The sequence below is a fragment of the Molossus molossus genome, unplaced genomic scaffold (assembly GCF_014108415.1).
Source record: "Molossus molossus isolate mMolMol1 unplaced genomic scaffold, mMolMol1.p scaffold_m16_p_1, whole genome shotgun sequence".
Lineage (NCBI taxonomy): Eukaryota > Metazoa > Chordata > Mammalia > Chiroptera > Molossidae > Molossus > Molossus molossus.
In genome coordinates, this window is record NW_023425344.1 from 129,657,674 (window position 1) to 129,680,841 (window position 23,168).

The following is a 23,168-nucleotide window of genomic DNA, read 5'->3' on the forward strand; positions in this document are numbered from 1 at the left end:
ACTTATTACAGAGCACATAGAATATCTTTTGTATTTTTTCATACATTTCATTTAGACTGATCCTTCTCATTTTTCTATACTGATATTTTATAAAATACTGAGTATCTGCAATAAAGCAAAATACAGTACTAGATACTGAGTAGGTTAAAAAGGTAATCTTATTTAGTTTTCATCCTTAAAAGAATTTAGAGTTCCCAAATACTACATACAGGTTAATTAGACATAGTATCTAACCTTAAGGAGCTCAAATTTTGGAGATGAGTATGTACACAAATAAATAATTACAGCACAGTTTCTAAGTATACAGTATAGTACTGTAAAAGCACAAATTAGGTGAAGCAGAGGAAATATAATTTTAAACCAGAATTTGAAGAACAGGTGGAATTTTCCATGATGGGTTGGGGGCCTTGAATGGTAATATCAGCAGAGAAATCTATCCATGTGAGCAAAGGCATAGCGCAGATGTGTAAGATACGTTTTCAATACTGTTCCTTCAGATTTTTTCGACAGATAGCTAATGCCACTGTTATTTAATCAATAATATTTTCTGGCTTCTCAAATTTAAGTGGTAATGCCCTGTTTAGAGCTAGTTAATCTTTTCACATTAATTACCCCTGTGTTTAACAAAGACCTAAAAAGGCCACCTGAAAATGAAAATTTTTTTTAGGGAAAGCAAAAGAAACAAAGAGAACAGTAAAAGAATAAACATTAGCTGCTGGAGAGATGACTGGGAAAGATGGGTAAGAAAAAATACATATATAATACAATTTTTAAAATAGGTAGCAACATGCCCAGCTTGTGTGGCTCAGTGGTTAAGTGTTGACCCATGCACTAAGAGGTCGCTGGTTCGATCCCTGGTCAGGGCACATGCCCTGGTTGTAGTCCAAATCTTCAGCAGGGTGGCATGCAGGAGGCAGCCAATCAATGTTCTCTCTCATCACTCTCCCTCCCTCTCCCTTCCTTTCTCTCTAAAATCAATAAAGGGAAATTATTTTAAAAAAATAGGTAGCAGTGTGAGTTGCTGGACTTGGGGTCTCATGAGGAAACTAAGGGTCTTACTTGGGTCTCTGTCTCTAAAGCTCATGCTTTTCCAATGCACTAGTCTGGCTGAAGTACAAAAAGGGAATGAATGATTTTGGAGCCCAGTTTCACAATAGCAAGGTTTATGGAGACATGAAAGTGTGCCTCTGAACTATCTAAAGATCATTGTTCAGTCTTTTTTATATCCTCTCTTTTATTGTTTATATTGTAATATATAGAAACATCTGTAATTACTTACAGTACAAGAAACTTTTAAAGTTATTTGTTTTATCATAAGTTATGGTTCATCTGATTCCATTTTATATAAGATTGAATATTAAAGAATTCTTTAGATTGTTTAATTTACTTTGTTCCTGTATTATCAGACTTATTCGAGAGTTTATGCCTCTGTTATTTTATGAAAAATTGGAATTGTTCTTGGTATTTTGGTGATTAACTCTTAAATTACAACTGAACCTAATTATTATAAATATTCTATAATATAAAGAAACTGCATACCCAAGGTGTCAAACTAGTAAGTGGTCTTCAACATAGCTTATACTCTGTTCTTCAGCCAGTCTTTTAACTAGCATCCATTCCTGCATATCTTAGGTTAATTTATGTCACTTTGCACTAGTGAAAGTGATATTGTCATTGAAATTCCTTTTCTATTTATATTTCCTTTAACACATTGTACTTTTCCTTTATAGCACTTATTACACTGTACAGTTTATTTTTAGGATATTTTATTAGTATCTCTCTCCCCTACTAGAGTGTAAGCTCTGCAATGTCAAGAACTATGTCTGTTATTTACCATTGTTCCCAGTGCCAGGCACATATCATTTTTTTCACTGTTAAAGATACAAAGAAATTGTGTGAAATATTTTAAAAAACAAAATACAAATTCAAAAGTTTTTTAAAAAGCAGTAAGTATTTACTATAATACTGATAAACAAAAATTTGATTTCATAGTTATGTAAATGGACACAAACATAAGGAAACATCATTCTACAGAACACTGTTTACACTAGAAAGATTAGGCGTATAGAAAACTCTTCAGCTTCTTAATATTGAAAGGTATACCTTTGCTACCATGTTTTGGGTATTTAACATACCTTGGGCTTTTTATTTTTACCACAGTCCCATATCATAGGTACACAACTGTATATTTACAGATAGTAAAACTTGGCTGGGATAAATATCTTGTTCCAGGTCCCAAAATCATAGAGCTAGTAAACTATGGCACCAACATTCAAGTCCACAGCACGCTTGAAAAAGTCCATGTTCTTAAACACCATCCTGTATTGCCTATAAACATCGGCTTTTGGGGGGTCCCATTTCACACCTGGAAAATAATTTTCATTATGATTCATCTAGGAAACTAAATGAGATATCCAGGAAAATTCTGAAAAAGAATTATGAGGTGGGGTAGGCAGGAATTGTCTTACCAGATAATAAAATATAGTAGGAAACGACACTGTTTCATACTACACTTAAACATTTTAAATACTGGCATAGGAGACAGTTAAGTAGAGTAAGGGAAAAAAAATAGTTTGGAAATACTCCTAAGTGCAAGGGGAATTTATTCTATGATAAAGGGATATTTTTAATCACTGAAGAAAATGGATGATTTTATTCATGACATTTATGCTTGCTCTCTATATACAGAAATCAAAAGATAAATCACCTCTCTCATGCTCACCTGCAAAAGAAATGATAATAGATTGAGCATTATTCTAAATAAGGAACAAAATGCAAACTAAGAATAATGTTCCTTGCTTCCCCACACCCTCCTTGAGTTTAGGGTATATATGTAGGGGAGGGCGGGGGGGCGCATGAGTCAAAAAATTTTTTTCTCTTGGCTTTTGAGGGTATCAGACTTAGAAGAGAATACATGTAACTCACTTCCCAGCTAGGGCTCAGAAAAGCACCCTGTGTCCGTGGGTAGTAGGGGCCAGTAGACATTAACAACAAACTACCCAAGTATATCAGGGTACAATTAGCTGTTGGTCAACCCTCCTGCCTACCTACACACTTAGTTTCTCTACCAGCTTCCAGGAGCCCCTAGACAGCCTGAATCAAAGATCAAATTGAGGTATAAAAAAGAAAATATTTGTTTATACACCCTAGTTTGTGACTATACAATCTACACTAATTATTAGTCATGACAGAAACAAGAAAAACCCCGGCTGGTGTGGATCAGTGGTTGAGCATCAGGGGTTCGATTCCCGATTGGGTTCATATCCGGGTTGTGGGCCGAATCCCCAGTAGGGGGCATGCAGGAGGTGGCCAGTCGATGTTCTCTCTTATCGATGTTTCTATCTCTCTTTCCTTTCCTCTCTCTAAAAATCAATAAAGAAAAAAATATTTTTTTAATTTATTTTTTTATTAATTTTTGTTACAGATGTTTCTCCTTTTTCCCCCACTGATTCCCCCCTCCCTCTCCCTCCCTGCCCTGTCCCCAGTTTGTTGTCCATGTCCACTGTTCATGCATACATGCATATAAGTTCTGTGGTTTATCAAGAAAACATATTTTAAAAAAACATAAAAAGATTAGTAAATTTGACTGATAGACCTTTCCTGCATGGAAAAAAAATACTCTGGACAAAATAAGAAGTCAAACTTCAGGAAAATATTTGTAAAATTTGTTACATGGGGCTAATTTCCTTAATATTAAAAAGGAAATAATCCATGTATTTAAACATAAATGAGAAAAAGAAAAGCAGAATTTCTAGAATGAGCAAAAGCAGCAACATCTAAGGGGGGAAAAACAAGCATTGTTGTAAAAAAATTAACTAAAATAACAATCTGGGTGAATTTAAAATTCAAAAGGTATGTTAAGTTACTACAGGGAATGACAGGAATACATGTTGTAACCTCATATACCCTTTGAGCACTTATATGTGTAAGTTGTCCTACAAATGCTTTCACAATTCCACAAAAATGTCTTGTATGTAATGGTACTGGATTGGTTTCAGGGAGAATTGGCATTTAGGTTGTTTCCAGGTTTTTTTTTTCTTATTAGTGTCTAGTTAAATTATGGTATATCCATATAATGGAATACATTGCAGCTGTTGCAAAAATTGTAGAAGTATCAGTTTGGAAAGATCTTCAGACTAGATCAAGTGAACCAAGGGATAAAGCTCTGTATGTTGCATAGTAGAATCCTATCTATAAATTTAAATATATATATATATATATATATATATATAAATACATATTTAACAGAGGCTACTTATGAGGACTGGAATTTTTTTTGTTTTCATGCTGTTGGAAAGTTTTTCATCTTAGAACTTGTATTTTATATCTTTACGAAAAACAGTTTAAATTTAATATAATGTTTACCAAAATTCAGTGATTATAGGGCTGGATGAGAACTTTATCTTTTTATAGCAGATGGTAGTGTCACAAACAGGCAAAATAATCTTCTATGGGTGACTAAATCAAAGCTTATTTTGAGCAACTGTCATATGCCAGACATCATACTAAACATTATACATACATTTACCTTACTTAAATCTCTAACCAACCCTATCAGGTAGATTCTATTTTTCTCCTACTGGAAGAAATAGATTTAGAAGACTGAAGTATCTTGCCAACAGACGCAAATTCCAGAGCCTGTGCTTTCAACCCCTGTACTTTCTCAAATATTATTCAAAGGGGATCTGGAAATTCATTTTAAAAGGTTATTATTACTCCAGACAAAAGACCAGGTTTGAATTTGTGTCCAGTTTCATCAACTAAAAATAGAGATAATTTCTATTCTTCTTTGAAAAGACCATATTTGCATAAAGTACTGAATTAGGAGATTAGAATCAATAAAATATTTTTTTATCCATGGCCTGTTTGTTCATACAAGTTTTCTTTTGAATCTCTGTAAAATGCAAACTTTAAGTAACAGTTTTAGTCAACTTTTGGAATCTATTGTATAATTTAACTCTTAATTTTAGTATAGTACTTTTTCTTAATTTGAAGAAATATTCAATGTGTGTCTAACAAAATCTTGTTTCTACTTAAAATATTTTTACTAACTGTATTGTTAGCAGCATCCTTTCAAGACTACAAAAATTTCTCTATTTTAGAATCAAATGAACAAAAACCTCTTCATAAGGCTATACATTCTGTTTGCTTTTTAAAAAATACAGAAACTTACCTTTTTTCCCTCTTTTTAGGAACATCATCTTCAACGGGCTATTTCAGCACAGCAAGTGTATGGCGAGAAGAGGGATAATATGGTTATACCTGTCCCAGAGGCAGAAAGTAATATTGCTTATTATGAGTCTATATATCCTGGGGAATTTAAGATGCCAAAGCAGCTCATTCACATACAGCGTAAGTAACGACTCTCTTTAATAATTATATTTTCTGTATTTATCATCTTCCTATGTAACTCTTGGCAGATTTTTATCTGTTCAAGGCCATTTTCAGTACCCATTTTATTGACCAGCATTAATGAAATGAGTGTTATCAAAGCTCATTATCAGCTTTTAAAATTGTGCTTGAGATTTCTGCCTGACAAAAAAGATAGCATTTTTATCCTAGATTTTTAGTTTCATCTCAACATGGTATCTTATGCTACTTTAGACAAACAGGATAAATAATATACCTCAGATATAGAAATGGTTTTCTTACTGTTCAGAAATTGTAATGTTAATAGTCTTAGAGACTTCTTAATGTTAGTCTGGAGTCAGCAAACTTTCTGTAAAGGTTCAGACTGTAAATATTTTAGGCTTAGTGAGTCATTTTTGTCATTTGTCACAAGTATTCATCTCTTCTTTCATAAGGCCAAATCAGCAAACATAGGCAAATGGACATGGCTGTGTTCCCATAAAGCTTTATTGACCAAAAAGAGATGGCAACCTAGTATTGGCCTCTGGGCCATGTTTGCCAATCCTTGATCTGTATTTCTACTAATATTTTTAAATTTAGTGTTCTAATTGTTAACTTGTTTCACTTGATAGTGATAGGTTCTTTATTAGAAATAATCTTTTGATAACTATCACAGATGATGCTGAATAGCTGAGAGTTTGTAGATTTAGGGGAATATGTGTACTGTATATTTCATTCTCTCAGTCCCCAAGTAGTTGACAATTTAAAACATAGTTGATTAGTTACTAAGCTTTCATTGTTGTCTTGTTGACCTTTGTGATCAAGAGGTTTTTTCAGGATGTATCTATTTTGTTTTTATTGTTCTTTCTAAGGACATAAGTAGTTTTAACTAGTTTTTAACTCATTAACTACTTTCCTAACTCATTTAACCATTTCTTTAAATAATCTAGTTTTTGTCCTGGATTTTAAACATTTAATATTTCTTAAATGTGAAAAACAAAGTAAACATAGAGACCATATTGGTTCTTATCAGTACTATATTGACATTTGATTTGTTTTTAAGTTTTTAGTTTATTAATCCTCTCATAAAAAATCTGCATAATCACTACAGATAAAGTCACCGAAGAATTTCCACTTCTTTTTTGCAGCACCAACATTGGCCTTTGCAGTCCCCCTGATTTCTTCATTCTGTTCTTGTGTTCCTTTTGCTGTTTTCTTGAAGTCGTCTTCTTTTCAAACACACCATGTTTTATAAGTCTGTGTTTGAGTTCTTTTTGCAACTTGGTGTTTGAGTTCTTTTTTCTTTTTCTTTTTTTTGCATAATCCAAGGAATCATATATCATGCCAAAGCCAGTTGTCTTACCACCACAAAATAGGTTCTGAATCCAAATATAAAGGTGATATCTGCTGTGTGTGGCCTTATATATTTTGGTTAGTTTTTCCCATATTTTTGTTTTAAGTACTGTTGCCTTCCCAGGGTGAAGAATACTGATGACCATTTGTTTCTGCTGAATTAGTTCCTTGGTCATGAGCTTCCTGGTCTGGATAGTCATGTTGTTCATGATGGCAGACCGTCTTCAAGCAGCCAGAGAGGAAAAGAACTGTCTCATGTCTGTTTCATTATATTGTACACCTGAAATTGTCATAGCCAGAGTGTCTGTATATTCCTGATTCCATTCTTGAGTCCAGGGTGCCTTTTGTTTCACAAATTCTTGACCCACAATATTTCAGGCCTTAGTTATTCCTTCAGAGATAATTCTAGAGGCTGCAAGTCCAAGATCAGGGTGCCAGAATGGTCAGGTGAGGGCTCTCCTATTGTGTCTTCACATGGTGGAAGGGGGCATTTGTGATTATTTTTTTTTAATCTTTAACTCTTAACTTGCACTTAACCTTACTGATTTCCTTCAGAAAAAAATAATAATTTTATTTTACTAAAGGTTACTTTGAAGTGAACCAAAACAGTGTCATGTATTTTCTTGCCCACTCACATGTTTAATTACATATAAGACACATAATTACACATAAGTCGTCTTTGGAAAGAAAGTCAACTAAATTAGTGTTAGCTACCACTGAGTTTCTTTCAATGTTTTGTTTTGAATAATTATAGATTCACAGGATATGTGTAGCCTTGTATAATCACCATCATGATCAAGATACAAAATTGTACAATCGCTATAAGACTCCACCTTATTACTTCTTTATAACCAAACCCATCCCTAGCCCTGGCAACCACTAATCTGTTCTCCATCTCTATGATTATGTTAGTTCATGAATGTAATGTAAATGGAATCATGCACTTTGTATTTTTTTGAGATTGGCTTTTTTCACTTAGCATGATGTACTTAAAGTTCATCAGAGTTGTTTTATGTATCAATAATTCATTCTTTCTTGTTGCTGAGAAGTATTCCATAATATATATGTACCACTGTTCATAACCACTCTCCCATTCAAAGATATTTGGGTGGTTTCTAGTGTTTGACTATGACAAATAAAGGTATTGTGAATATCCATGTACAAGTGTTTGTGTGAATATAAATTTTCATTTCTCTGGAGTAAATACTTATGAGTATAGTTGCCTGGGTCACTCGTTTTTAGTCTCACAAGAGCTTCAATGCTATTTTCCAAACTGCTATATCATTTTACATTATCACCAACAACATATGTGTGATTTCAGTTTCTCCTGTGTCCTTGCCAGCATTTGGGATTATCACTATTTTTATTTTATCTAGTAAGTATGCAGTGATATCTCATTTATCCGAATAGAAAATATGTTAAACATTTTTTTATGTATTAATTTGCCATCTATGTATCCTCTTTGGTGAAATGATTGTGCATATCTTTTGCCCATTTTCTAATTGGTTTGTTTTGATGTTGAGTTGTGAGGATTTTGTTTTGTTCATTCATATATTTTAGACAAAGTCTTTGTCTATTATGTAATTTGTCTTTTCATCATCTTAACAAGGTCACAGAGCAAAAGTTTTTCATTTTGATGAGTCCACTTTATCAGTTTTGCTCTTATGGATGAATCATTATTTTGCTTTTAACTCCTCTTTCCCTTGTCCTGGGTTCCAAAGTTCTAGAAGTTTCACATTTTACATTTAAGTGTAGGATCAATTTTGAAGGTAAGGTTTAGGTCAAGGTAGTGAGTGAGTGAGTAAGTGTGTGTGTGTGTGTGTGGTGGAAGGGGGTTGTTTGTTTTTTGCCTCTGTCCAATTGCTCTAGCACCATTTATTGGAAAATTATCTCTTCTCCATTGATTTGCTTTTGCTTCCTTAACAAAAATTAATCAGGCATATTGATTTGGATCTATTTCTGGGTTCTGTATTCTCTTCTATTGATCTCTATTCTATAGTCTATCTCAGGACAGTACTTCTGTCTTGATTACTGCAGCTATATAATAATCCCTAACATCAGGGAGAGAGATTTCTTCTTTATTTTTCTTTATCTGCAAAGAAGCTTGATTAGGTTTTGATAGGAGTTATATTAAACATATAGATCATTTTAGAAAGAAATGATCTTTGTTGAATCTTCTAGTCCATGATCATAGTGTGAGTTTCTGACTATTTAGATCTTATTTGATTTCTTTCATTGACACTTTATAAATTTCATAATACAAATCCTGTACATTTTTTTAAATTTATACCTGAGCTTTTTATTTTCTTTGAAGCAATTAAAAGTGGGTTGCATTTTTAATTTTGGTTTCCATTTAATCATTTCACTATATAGAAATGGCTGTTCAATTATGTATTGATCTTATGTCCTGTGTTCTTAATTAAAACTACTTACTAGTTCTAGGAAATGTTTTCAGACTCTTGTGGATTTTCTGTGTAGAAGATAATGTTGTAGTCTGCAAATAGTGTTTTATTTTTTCTTTTTCAATTTGTATGTCTTTAATATTTTTTCTTATAGTGGCTAGAACTTTAGTACTATGCTAAAATGAAGTGGTGAGAGCAGACATCCTTGCTTATTCCTGATATTAGAGGAAAATAATAATTTAGTCTTTCATGTTGCCTGTAGGATTTTTTGTAATTGCTTTTTATGAGATTGAGGAGGTTCTCCTCTATTTCTAGCATACTGAGAGTTTTTATCATGAAAGGGTTTTTGTCAAATGCATTTTCTTCATCAGTTGATATGATCATGTGATTTTTTTTCCTTCTTTAGCCTGTTGATGTGATAGTTTACACTGGTTAATTTTCAAATATTAAAGCAGCCTTTTATACCTAAAATAAATCCTGCTTGCCTGTGGTGTAATTTTTTTCATACATTATTGGGTAGGATTTGCTAACATTTTATTGAGCGAATTCTTATTCTATTTTCTGGAAGAGATTGTGTAAAATTGATGTTAATTCTTTAAATATTAGTATTGGCTTTTTATTTATTCAATTTTATTAACATTAGTTAACAAAACCATACATGTCTCAAGTGTACATCTCAACAAAACATCATCTGCATACTGCATCGTGTGTTCACCACCCAAACTCTTGTCTCTCTCTCATTCCTCTTCTGGCCACTTCCACCTCCCTCCAACCCTCTTTCTGTCTGGCCATCACCATACTGTTGTTCATATCTATTAGCTTTTAACATACTATAATAAAATAAGAAAAAGTTAATTATAACGTAAATTTCTCCAAAGTTAACATTGCATCTTGATTGCTAGGTTCCTTGGAGTTTTTAAGATGACAATTAGTATGCCCTAAAAAAGCAATGACCTAACATATTAGAATTATTGCATATTGTATTCCCCTACCCACCCCCAGAGTCAATACATATAGGAACATTACTGTGTTTGTAGGCTCTAGTAGTCTTGCAGTTAAAAAAAGGCGGGGCGGTGGGGGAGAGGGTATTTTAACCAGCATTTTTCTAATGTGGTCATTACCTGTTACCTGTTAATATTTCATAACATTAGTTTGGAAAAATCTCAACTCTATTTTTGTCTTCAACTGGCTTAGGAAAGAGATCATAATTTACTCTCTTATCCTAGTCAGAGCTTTGAAGGAAGAAACCCATATAAAAATCATTATCCCCTTCTTTAGTTCCAGACTGTGGTTACCTTCTAAACTATTTCACTGAGCACTATTCAACATTTCCTGATCCAAAGAGTCATGTTAACAATTTCTCTTTTGATTGGTGATCTGTAAAGCTTCTAGATTATACTGCTAGGACTTCTGCTTTCCTAATTATACTGGAAGAAAGGACAAAACAGTTTTGATCAGAAGACAGGAACGATTCTCTCCCCTTTACCCATGTACTTTGGTTTCAAAGCTCTGCTGTTAATCCTCAAAGGAAACATTTTTTAAAAGGTTTTGATATATATTTGTATATGTACATATGTGTGTATAGATATAGATACATGCATTTATAGTTCTGTCCACTGGAAGGGCCAAGAAGCAAAAGTATTGAGTAGCATTGAGCACACCTAGCACTATTCTTGAATCCTTTCCCTACCAAATGGAACCAAGAATTTATAGAGAAATGGCTGATTTCAGGACTGGGGCAGGGTAGGTACAAGATGAACCTGGAACATTTTGTCATGCCAGAAATTAAGCACTTAGAAGGACACAAGAGTTTCCACTAGCTAATCCTGGGACAATTTAAACAGGAATTTTTCAGTACAATAGTTAATGAGTTATAAACCATTGAAAAAGTAGGAATTCGTGAGGCCAGAGTGATGATAAATAGATGAGTGGTGGAAAAGAGTACTTTTCATGCTTTTACAGTGGGGTGGCAAGAGCTGAATGTACATGTGAAGAGAGTTGGGAAATTATTTTCATAATTAACAGGATCAAATTGGATCACACAAGAATCATCGATGTGTGCTCAATATAAGAGGAAATTTTGATGAGGCACAGGATATTTGCATGATCATAAGCTCTCAAAATGCTTATAAAAATGTGAAAAATACAGTGGAGTAATCAGGCAACTTGACTGGTGATCAAAATTATCATCTCTCACGAGGAACAGATGAACATTATGTGCCTCTAGATGTACTATCCTGAGGAAGACTAAAAAAGTTGAGTATGCAGTATGTTAGCCAACAGTGTATAATCTAATCACAATAGGAAAAAATCAGACACAAAGTGAGAAATGCGATGATAATAAATAATAATATCCTGGGGAGAGGTATGCTTTCTCCAAAAAAATATTAATGTCTTCGAAGACAAAGCATGGGAATGTAAAGTAGAGCATAGAGAATATAGTCAGTAATATTGTTATTATGTATGGTGCCAGGTGGATACTAGACTTATGGGGGGGAGGGGAACCCATTGCAACTTACATAATTGTCTAAATACTGTGCTATACACCTGAAACTAAAATAATATTGAATTTCAACTGTAATTTAAAATTAAATTTTTTAAAAAAGAGGCTGTGAAATGTTCCAGATTAAAGTTAGCTAAAGAGAGAACAATGAAGATAATACCTAATCCTGTGCTGGAGGGAGAAAATGTTGTAAATTTTTTGATTAGCTGACAAATTGGAATATAGGCAGGAGATTAAATTGCATGAGTGTAAATTTATGAAGTTGACAACTATACTGTGATTATATAAGAGTCTCTCTATTCTTAGGAAATATACTTTGAAGTATTAAAAATTAAAGTGTGTGTGTGGAGAGAGAGTGAATGTGAATGCACGTGCAAATAATAAAACACAGAATAAACTTACAACATTGAGTGAATTTGGGTAAAAGATTTGTAAGTGTTCTTGTACTATTTTTATTTTGCAACTTTTATAAGTTTAAATTTATGAATAAAAATATTTTTAAAAAGTAGATTTGTGTAGAGCTTACTTTTTTATTGCCTCTCTGAAGAGATATATTCTGCCTTTATGCCCTCATTCTGAAAGATTACATAGTTTTTCCTTCCCTTTGCCTGCCTCCCCATCCCACTACAACATACATTCTTCCCCCATTATTCTTCTGGTACTACTTTCTGGCAAATAAAATCTATAACATGAACCACAGAGCTTTATCTACAAAAGATTTCATATCTGGGATTTTAAAACTTTCACATGTGGGATTCTCCATTTCCTAACCCCAAGTACATTCTAGAAGTGACTCCCAAGCTCTGTCACTTATAAATTATATAAAAGAAGTTGAAAGAAATTTGTCTAGCTAGCCAGTCTTTGTCTTCTTCAATCTAAAGCAAAGATGTCAATTACCTACCACCGCATAGTAAATACATCTATTATGACATTCTTTTCTGCTGCTCAGAACTTATTCCAGGAGTTCTGCAAATAGATACTGACTAATCATTGAGAGCTAGTACTTGAGTTGAAACCTATTTATTATTCGTGATCTGAGAAATTTCTCCTCAACTTTGAATAGTGTGCCTTCCTTTCAATCGAGGATTATATTCTGCTCCTAATCCACATTCTGTGCCATTTCATAGACCCAAATATTATTTTACTATTTGCTTTTTATGTTTTAAAAATACTATTTGGAGTTATGCACATACCTACCTGTACACACTTAGTCTGAGCCACAATACGGCATTTGTTACATAGACATGTCATGTGTTCCATCTCTATCACTGGACTCTTAAGTCTGAGGGTAAGTACCATGGCTTGTACCACTCTATTTAAAATAATCTAATCAGCCTGGCCAGTGTGGCTCAGTAGTTGAGCTTTGACCCGTGCACCAGAGGTCGCTGGTTCGATTCCTGGTCAGGGCACATGCCCAGATTGTGGGCCCGATCCCCAGTTGGCAGCATGCAGGAGGTGGCCAGTCGATGTTTTCTCTCATCGATGTTTCTCTCCCTGTCCCTTCCTCTCTCTAAAAATCAATGAAGAAAAAAACTAAAAGAATATAATCTAATCAATTTATATGTATTATGTTCTTTTTGCTTAGATTTGTTTCCTATAGCATTTTCTTCGTCTGTATATTATATTGTATTTTGTTTAACTATACACATGTCTGTGTTTGTCCCTGTCAAATATTTTTAAAGGAGTCAGCTTCTACAGTTTGGCTCCCATTATTAAACAAGTATTGGCTAGCTAGGTCTCATTTTAATTGGCAGAGCTTAGAAGAGTTAACCTGTTGGCCTGATTCTCTTTATACCCTGTTTTCTACTTGAAGACATTCCTATTTTTAGTACCATACATTTTTATTAGCTGTGGTTGAGCTGTTAGAATTGCAGTCTTGGTTTAAGCTAAATTACACCTTAATCGTTGCCTGTGAGTTTATTTTGTTCAAATGAAATCCTAAAGTGAATTTTTTCATGTTAGCTTTTCTCTAAGATTTTACTGTTTTATTTCTGAACAAGAATTGGTTCTCTTTATATTTTAAGATCTTAGATATATTTGTACCAACTAAAAGAATAGTTTTTTGCAGAGGCAAGAGTATTCTCTCAAGTTATTTGTTAATTTCAGTGGGAAACAAACTCTAGGATAGGTATTTTCCTTCCCAATCTTGATTCTGTTCCCTGATATGCTGGACATGACTTGTCATTGATGATATAATGTATGCCAAAAGTATGTGAAATATATTGATAATGCAAAAGTAAGTTGATATTAGGTGAGCTTATTTAGTTTTTATGAATAATTAAGATTTGTAAATGTGATTTGATTTAAAGAAAAATAAATTTTATAGTGGAGGATGAGAAGTAATGTATAAATGAGACCCTAAAAAAATATAAAATATACCTAAGGCAGAACATTGCGACGTGTTCCCTAATTAGTCACACATGGCTAGTGAACAACACAAATATAGATTACCTCGATTAGGTATAAGAAAAACAAGTGTTTTTAACCCAACAGTCAAACTTTTAATCCACTTCAAGATCTCCAAAAGCTGTTTCCATAGCAATGACAAACAATTAGATCATGGAAAATCATTGGAGGGTATGTAGTTGCAAGAAACATGGGCAAAGATATTAATATCTCAAGATTTTTATGAAGAAGTCTTAATATTTACTTTAATTGGGAATGTCATAGAAGTTGATGTAAGTCAAAATAGAAAATGAAACATAGTGGTATAGTCAATTATTTTTTTAATTATAGTTGACATTCAGTATTTATATTAGTTTCAGGTGTACAGCATATTGGTTAGACACTTATACAAGTTACAAAGCGATCCCTGAGTCTTGTACACACCTGAGACCATACGGGGATGGCAAAAGTAGGTTTACAGTTTGTATGGGTAATAAATAATATAAAAATAAACTCTTACATACTCATAACTGTAAACCTACTTTTTTTGCCCCACTTTGTATTGTTGACTATATTCCCTGTACTATACAGGAGTTGATGTCAGAGATTTTTTGTTTGTTTTTTACTTTATTTGTTAATCCTCACCTGTGGATATTGTTCCATTGATTTTTATACAGAGTGGAAGAGAGGGAAAGAAGAGAGAAAGAGAGGGAAACATGGATTGGTTGCCTCCCACACAATCTCTGCAACTGAGGTACTTGACCAGGAATAGAATCCATTACCCTTTTTTGGTCTGTAGGCCAACACTCTAACCACTGAGCAACCAGCCAGGGCAGGTTGAGTTTTGAAAAGAATAAATAGTCATTTGCTAGGTGAGCAGGCAGAAAATAGCTAATGTAAAGACCTGAAGATGAGATTAAGTTTGATATTGCTAGGTTATAAAGTACTGATGAGACTAGACATAGTAGATCAAAAAGGGCCTCATAATTGTAAGGATTTGGATTCTAAGGTGATGGGAAGTCAGTAGGGGGAATTAGGCAAGGGAAAGATGTGAGACAAATTATATCAAGCTACTTAATATTTTAATTATGGTCAACCTTGCCTCATTTTGGTAAGTAAATGACATTTGATAATATAGAGTGGTGGTGTTTGCCTCTTTTTACAAATCTTGACAAATATGAGATACACCTCACATTTCTATCACCATGACAGTGAGTCTCATGAGGGAACAAACCAAAACCTCCTTATCCAGGAATGCACTTACTGAGTGATAGTTATTACTGTTGTTGGCAGTAGCTTCTAACACTTCAACTTCAAGTACCACTCCCTAAGCTTTTGGAAAAGAAGTTGCATAATTTATAAAATAGGACTTAAATATTCTAGAAACAATCTTATTTAAAGATCTTACCGTTTTATGTCAAACCATATGAAGTTGCTAACATTTTGACACATTTTGAGCTACAAAACTTTTTATGTAATTTAACCCAATACATTTAATAATCTGTTTTTATCAATGGGCCCCTAGTTTATTTGCTTTTGGGAGTGGAGTAACATCCGTTGTCTTTTATCACTTATATCTATCTGTATTGACGGTAAAGATAATCTAATTTCTTAAACTTTAAATGTGGGAAACATATCTATTAGCTTAAATTGTGTGTCTGAAAACAAAATTCAGAAAGTCTTCCTTATTTCTTTAGAACGTCTAGGCCTTGTTTTTATCCAGAAGTCTGTGAGAGGGTTTGTCAAGTGGAGTCACAGAGTAAATGATTGCTTATGGTTTCTTCTGTCAGCTTTTAGTTTGGATGCTGAACAGCCTGACTATGATTTGGATTCTGAAGATGAAGTATTCGTGAATAAACTGAAAAAGAAAATGGACATCTGCCCATTGCAATTTGAGGAGATGATTGACCGTCTAGAAAAAGGCAGTGGTCAGCAGGTACAGCTTCAATGTATATATAATAAGTGTGTGTATATGTATTTATACAAATATCTACATTTATATGGAAATAATATAATGTTGGGGAGAGGTAAGTGAGCAGAGCAGGCTCTGGAATTAGTAAGCATGATGTCATATCCTGTCTCTGCCCTCTAAACCTGTGTAGTCTTGAGCAGTATGTTTAAATTACTCTGTGCCTTAGTTTTTCCATCTATAAAATAGAGATGATAAATATCATGGGATTGTTGTGAAAATAAAATAAAAAACAACATATATAAAGCATCTAGCTCAATGACTAACATGTAAGGTACTCTGTATTTGCTCTTGTAAACACTTGTTATTTTGATTGTTGTCATTTAAATTTGGAAGTACTTTTGAACCTTATATGTGTATATCATATGAAAATGACATAATAATTTTACATTTAGCCAGTCAGTCTGCAGGAAGCCAAATTGTTGCTAAAAGAAGATGATGAGGTCATCAGAGAAGTTTATGAATACTGGATTAAAAAGAGAAAAAATTGTCGAGGGCCATCTCTTATCCCATCAGTAAAACAAGAGAAGCGAGATGGTTCCAGCACAAATGATCCTTATGTGGCTTTTAGAAGACGTACTGAAAAAATGCAGACTCGAAAAGTAAGTGAATTTGAGAAATTTTGTAATTTTTTTTTTAATGTAAGAAAAACTGTTTATAGTTATGAGTATCTCAATATCTGGAGGCTATGTTTTAATTTGTGTTCAAATAGACTTTCTGTATAATATAATGAAAAATACTAATTTAAAGTCATTTGGCCTTAAGATTCATTATGAAGCTATTGGTATATTTTAATGCTTATCTGTTTAAAATCATATACAAAATTGATTTCCTGATGCTCCATGACCTCTTTCAGTGTTTTTAAATTTTCTTCTATATATGTCAGTATCTATGTTCAGAATGCCACTAGCTAGAAATGCTTATTGACATTAAACAAGAATGTTTAGCCCAGCCAGTGTGGCTCAGTGGTTGAGTGTCGACCCATGCACCAAGAGGTCACTGGTTAGATTCCTGGTCAGGGCACAGGCCCATGTTGTGGGCCAGATCCCCGGGGGGGGGGGGCATGTAGGAGGTGGCCAATTGATGTTCTTGCTCATTGATGTTTCTATCTCTCTCTCCCTCTTCCTTCCTCTCTCTCTAAAAATCAATAAAGAAAAGATTTTTTTTAAATAAATAAACAAGAACGTTTATATTTACAGAATCGCAAAAATGATGAAGCCTCTTATGAAAAAATGCTTAAGCTGCGTCGAGATCTAAGTCGGGCTGTTACTATTCTAGAGATGATAAAAAGAAGAGAAAAGAGTAAAAGGGAATTATTGCACTTAACACTGGAAATTATGGAAAAGAGGTAAAGTATATTTTAATAGCATTAGGAAGTATGATACTATAAGCATTTTGTATACTGAGTTAATTTATTTCTTAAGCAATTATCTGTAACTCCAGAAATATCTTTTAATAATAATTAGAAACTATTTAAATGTGTGGTATAATATACTTTGTACAATTTTACGTGTGTTACTCTATTTTTTTAAAAAGTGACCGTGTTCAGAAAAATTGAAATATGCCAGGTATTTCCATTGCGAATTTTTTTTTTTGGTCCTTAAGTGAGTGTGTGCATGGTAACAACAAGAGAGAAAAGAGAGAACATTTGTCAATTTAATGTTTTTATTTTATTCAGTAGATGGTACTATTTAAAAAAAACTATAAGGGTGAGGGGAAAAGACCCATAACCTTAACACTCAAATAACCATTCATCAAGGTACATGGTGAAAACTTCAAGCCTTACTCTGCTATTTCCTAGTCCGATCCCCAGAGAAAACCACTATTGAATTTCTTGTGGTTCAGTTCAGGAAAATAAGTTTTATAGCACAGGCAATTCAAATTACCAGAAAGTTCCTTAGCGCCATTTTAGGCATTAACTTCAACATCTCCACCAAATCTTTCACCAAACTGCTAAGTTAAAATTTGAACTGTTGCCCTGGCCAAGTGGCTCAGCTGGTTGCCATGTCATCCGGATACAACAAGGTTTCAGATTCAATCCCCAGTCAGGGCATATATAAAAATCAACCAATGGAATGTATAAGTAAGTAAATCAACAAAATCAATGTTTCCTTTTCTCTCTCTCTCTCTCCCTCTCTCCCTCTCTCTCTCTCTCTCTCTCTCTCTCTCTCTCTCTCTCTCTCTTTCTTTCTCTTTTTCTCTTCCTCTCCCCATCTTCTCCACTCTTCCCCTCTCCCCTTTCTCTCTCAAATCAATAAATAATTTTTTTTTTAATTTTGAACCTTTGTTTTTTCCCCACAATCTTCTATTTATGTTGCTAAGATAATGCTATAAGCCAAAAAGTAAAAGGAATTCTGTAATCTTTTATTTTAATGAGCATTCAGCAAATTAGTCAAAGTTTAACTGTAATTTTACCAGATCTAATCAGTGTTTATAATTATATCTCAGTTCTTATTAATCAGAAGGCTGAGTACTTACAGAACTAACTTTTTGCACTTTCTTTTTTATAATTTCAGGTATAATTTGGGTGACTACAATGGAGAGATTATGTCTGAGGTTATGGCACAGAGACAGCCAGTGAAACCTACATATGCCATCCCCATCATCCCTATTACTAATAGCAATCAATTTAAACATCAGGAAGCAGTGGATGTGAAGGAGTTTAAAGTTAATAAGGTGATACAAAGTTTTGTGATTATAGTAGCTGATAATGGAGTGGTATTTTATCATTAGAATCAGAGTGAAAAAGAAAAAAATATATAAACCCTACCATGAAATGTGCTACAGAGCCAGATTTTGTTTCAAGACTGGGCTTTTGATACAACAGTAGAGCTTATAAATAATAATTAACTTTGTAATTAACTTTTCCAAAACAACCATAATGCCATAAAGTGCATAAAACTTGACAGAAAGAAATATTTAGCATGTTTACATGCACATGATACTTGCCGTGATCTTTTTATTCCCAACAAATACCATTTTTGCCTCTAGTCTTTCTTTCCTTTTTCCTACACATCAAATGCATACCTCTCCTAGCCTCTGCCGCCCCTGCCATTCATATTTCTAACATGCCTTTTGTTCGTCAGCTCAATCACACTCACCTATGTATTTTATCCTTGTGTTTCCCATTTAATGATTTTAAATATTTATCCTCTAAAACTGTTCAAAATTCACCATTCCAGAATGCCTTCATTGTTTAGCTAGTAGTAAATATTTACTGCTTTATATTTTCCTAACACCTCGGCATTATGGATTTATTTTCCACTATATTAACAGTAAACTGAAGTCCGCTCTGTGTATATGTGCAATTTTTTCATTATCATTTTCCCCATGTTGATTTGTTAATTTTTTAGAATAAAGACTAGATATCCTTTTATAAATTCTCTCCTAGTATTTTTATAGAAAATTAAGAAAAAGAAACAGGAAACCACAGTAAATACTAATTGCAGTTACAGGGTTTCGGAAGCTGGAGAAGACTCTTTTCCTTTAATTGGAACAAAATACTTGATCAGATTACGAAGAAGCATATTCACGTTTTCAGAGACCAACCAAACTCTAAGACTTTACCATACAAAATGGCAGAACTTAAGAGTCTTGTATCTCCTGTGAGAATGCCTTTATTATAGCAGTGAACTTCTTTTAAAAACCCCAAAACTGCAGCTTTATTGACTGGTTTCCTATGTTTGATTAACTCATGACTTTATTGCAGCAAGATAAAACCGATCTTATCCGACCTAAACGTAAATATGAAAAGAAGCCCAAAGTCTTACCATCATCTGCTGCTGTTCCTCCGCAACAGACGAGTCCTGCTGTACTGCCAGTCTTTAATGCTAAAGATTTAAATCAGTATGATTTTCCCAGCTCAGATGAAGAGCCTCTCTCCCAGGTAAACATAAGAATTTTTCTATGAATATAGAGGAGAAATATAGGAAGTCACATGTTTTGACTCACTGCATTTTATTTAAAGGTTTTGTCTGGTTCTTCGGAAGCTGAGGAGGAGAATGATCCCGATGGTCCATTTGCTTTCCGTAGGAAAGCAGGCTGTCAGTACTATGCTGTAAGTTTCAGGCTCTTTTTTAAAATAATGAATGATTTACCTTTAACTGACCAAATAAAGTAATTTAGATTTTTTGTTAAGCCTCACTTAGACCAAACTGGCAACTGGCCTTGGACCAGTCCTAAGGACGGAGGATTAGGGGATGTGCGATACAGATACTGCTTAACTACCCTCACCGTACCCCAGAGGTGTATTGGATTTGCACGAAGACGGGTTGGGCGAGGTGGAAGGTAAGGTATTTCTGTATTCGAAGCATAGGGATGTTGTAGACAGTAGGGTAATCGAATTTAAAATTTAAAGTGTAGGTTAGGGTAGCTCATTTGTCCCATTTGCTGTTCTTGACTGATTTTTTGTTTGAAATACTTTGTCTTGCTACCTGGTTGTTATACCGCCATAGCCATAGTATTTAACGAATAACTAATGGATCCCTAATGTACTTGTTCTTCCCAAGTTAGAAAACCTCAGATATCTATCCTCACAGATAGAATTCTGATAAAAGGCACCAGATAAAGGCAAGTCATGATTGTATAAATTGTTTTAACTTAAACTACAGACATTTCAGGAATTCTGGAAGATATTGAATAAAAGGATTAAATGGACTAAGAAATATCATATATAGTATACTGAGTTGTTTAACTTGTCAGTGAAAAGGCTCCAGGTTCCATGTATGACCTGATCTTGACATCCTAGATTGTCAGGATCTAATTGCTCTTCTTCCTTTGTTTAAACCTGTTAGAACTCCTTCATACTCTAGATACTTTTGTGTAAGAAGTTGTATGGGGGGAGGAAGTAATTGCAGAATGCATAAAAGCAAAAAAAAAGAAAGCCTTTATGTAAACTGTGAAAAGAATTAAAAGGCAAAACAGATAATATCAAAGTGCTTTCAGGAAGAAACCTAAGGGTATGATTTATGATAAATAAATGGTTTACACATATGTTTGTTTCATTTTTTAATCTTAGTTGCAGTTCTTATATTACTTAAACAGTTTAGAATTATCCAGACATCAAAACACTTATTTTTTAATTGAGCTATTGGAGTTACAATGGTTAATAAATTATAGGTTCAGGTGTATAGTTCTATAATACATCATCTGTATATTGCTTTGTATGTTCACCAACCGAAGTCAAGTCTCCTTCCATCTCCAAAATACATTTTATTTAGCTTTTTTTCCCAATATCATTACAACTGACATCAACAGTAGTGAAAATTCTCTATGTTGGCTATATTATTCTGTACTATCATTAATTTTATTCTATACTTTAACATTTTAAGATAAAGTCATTTTTAAAGTTGATATTAGTAACATCTCAAATATTTTATCTTATTAGAAATTTTAATGGTATAACATAACATAAAGATCACATACCTTTTACTGCTTTTCTCCTACTTCCTCCCCCACCCCCCCAAAAATGAAGTTTTTGCTTAAATAGAGAACAAATATTTTAGCAACATTTTGTCAAGTGTTCTGGTACTTGTAATGGAAGTGAAAGTCTTCAGTTTAAAAGAAATTTGAAAAGAAAAACACTTTTATATGTTACCAGTAACTTAGAACTGTTGCAACTCTTACTATTGTAGAATATTTACCTTATTCTCTGAGGTGGATTACTCTCTTATTTAATCAGATCATTATAACATAAAAGAAAGAATCTTTATTAGATACTGAGATTTTAGCCTATAGTGCCAAATACTGCAATAATCAAATTTAAATACTCAGTATGACATGGCTTTTTGGATTTGGGTGAAAGAAAGAAAAACATTTTTATATATAATTTTTGAATAGCTATGTTACATACATGTTTACTGTCTTATTTTTAATAGGGTCTTACTGGACAGAGCTCACTCAGACTATGACAGTATGCTCCGCCATCTGGATTTGGAAATGCTTTCCTCACTACATTCTCCAGTCAATCAGTCTGCCAATACCTCAGAAACAAATACCTCGGACAAATCTTTCTCTAAAGACCTCAGTCAGATACTAGTCAATATCAAGTCATGTAGATGGCGGCATTTTAGGCCTCGGACACCATCCCTACATGACAGTGACAATGATGAACTCTCCTGTAGAAAATTATATAGGAGTATAACTCGGACAGGAACAGCACAACCTGGGACCCAGACATGCAGTACCTCTACACAAAGTAAAAGTAGCAGTGGTTCAGCACACTTTGGTATGTTTATTTGTTATGATGTACATTTCTGTGGAAATGTCAGGTTTATCAATTTTTTTAATATGTGGTTTATTATATTTATGACTAAAAGCCCTTTTGTCTCAAAATAGTTAAAAAAAGAAAGACCTAGGTTTACATATTTATTTGAATCCTGTTTGTACATGTGTCTTCATTTAAACATACCCACATGCAAAGAGGTGGTTTATTACTACAGGGTGGGACAGTAGGTTTACAGTTGTTCACATGGAAAAATAATACAGTAGAATAATAGAATAAACTTCCGTGTTTTGAATACCCACCACTGTAAACCTAGTTTTGTCCCACCCTGTATTTAATGTATAACATTTGTTTCCTGGATGCACTCAGAACCACAAGATTGAACAATTATATTTTCAAAATAATATGGGGGGAAAAAGGCCATAAATTGTTATTGTTTAATGCTTGGATACCTCTCTAGTCTTTCACTTAGACTGCTTAAAAGTAGACCAGCAAGTTGATAGATACGTAAAGCTCATCTGTTAACAGTAATTCAGAATAATTTATAAGAGAAAAAGTAATTTTTCACAAAACAATATTTAAGTTAAAAGATTATTTTAATTTTGGAAACATATTTAGATAATATCTACTTCAGCATTATGGCTACTTTGTGAAATGTATCTAAAATAAATGCTGTCTAATTAAAATATTTCTAAAATTTTAGCTTCTATTTTAAGCATAAATGTGTTATTTGAGGCATGTAGATTATAGAAATCCACTGTTAAAGTTACTACAGATTTTTGTAAAGATAATTTAAATACAAATTTTGAAAGGACTATAAAGATACTTATTTTGTTCCACTAATCATCTGGTAAAGCTATAGTATAACTTTCTAATAAATCTGAAAATGTACTTAAAGCCCTCCAGAAAAGATTTCATAAATAATTTACTTTGAGAATAGAAAAAAAAAGTGCTCTGTGAAGTCTTTTCAGCTCATAAGAAAAA

General features: G+C 33.4%; 1 protein-coding gene across 20 annotated transcripts in view; it reads left to right on the top strand.

Annotated features, from left to right (window-relative positions):
• EPC1 (enhancer of polycomb homolog 1) overlaps nucleotides 1–23,168 on the top strand; it is a 94,755-nt gene that overhangs the window by 59,199 nt on the left and 12,388 nt on the right. For 16 of the 20 annotated variants that reach the window (XR_004956834.1, XM_036243547.1, XM_036243444.1 and 13 more), the window contains 9 exons: nucleotides 5,193–5,352; nucleotides 15,783–15,928; nucleotides 16,357–16,563; nucleotides 17,161–17,309; nucleotides 18,478–18,637; nucleotides 19,671–19,847; nucleotides 19,929–20,018; nucleotides 20,100–20,248; nucleotides 21,838–22,187. Coding sequence is in view for 19 of the 20 variants with exons in the window: in XM_036243547.1 (XP_036099440.1) it covers nucleotides 5,193–5,352; nucleotides 15,783–15,928; nucleotides 16,357–16,563; nucleotides 17,161–17,309; nucleotides 18,478–18,637; nucleotides 19,671–19,847; nucleotides 19,929–20,018; nucleotides 20,100–20,248; nucleotides 21,838–22,187 (1,588 nt within the window). In the remaining variant the exon portion in view is untranslated. Of the gene's footprint in view, nucleotides 1–667; nucleotides 741–2,072; nucleotides 2,098–5,192; nucleotides 5,353–15,782; nucleotides 15,929–16,356; nucleotides 16,564–17,160; nucleotides 17,310–18,477; nucleotides 18,638–19,670; nucleotides 19,848–19,928; nucleotides 20,019–20,099; nucleotides 20,249–21,837; nucleotides 22,188–23,168 lie in introns of those variants that run through there. The other 4 variants (XM_036243479.1, XM_036243462.1, XM_036243469.1 and 1 more) reach the window with 3 other exon arrangements.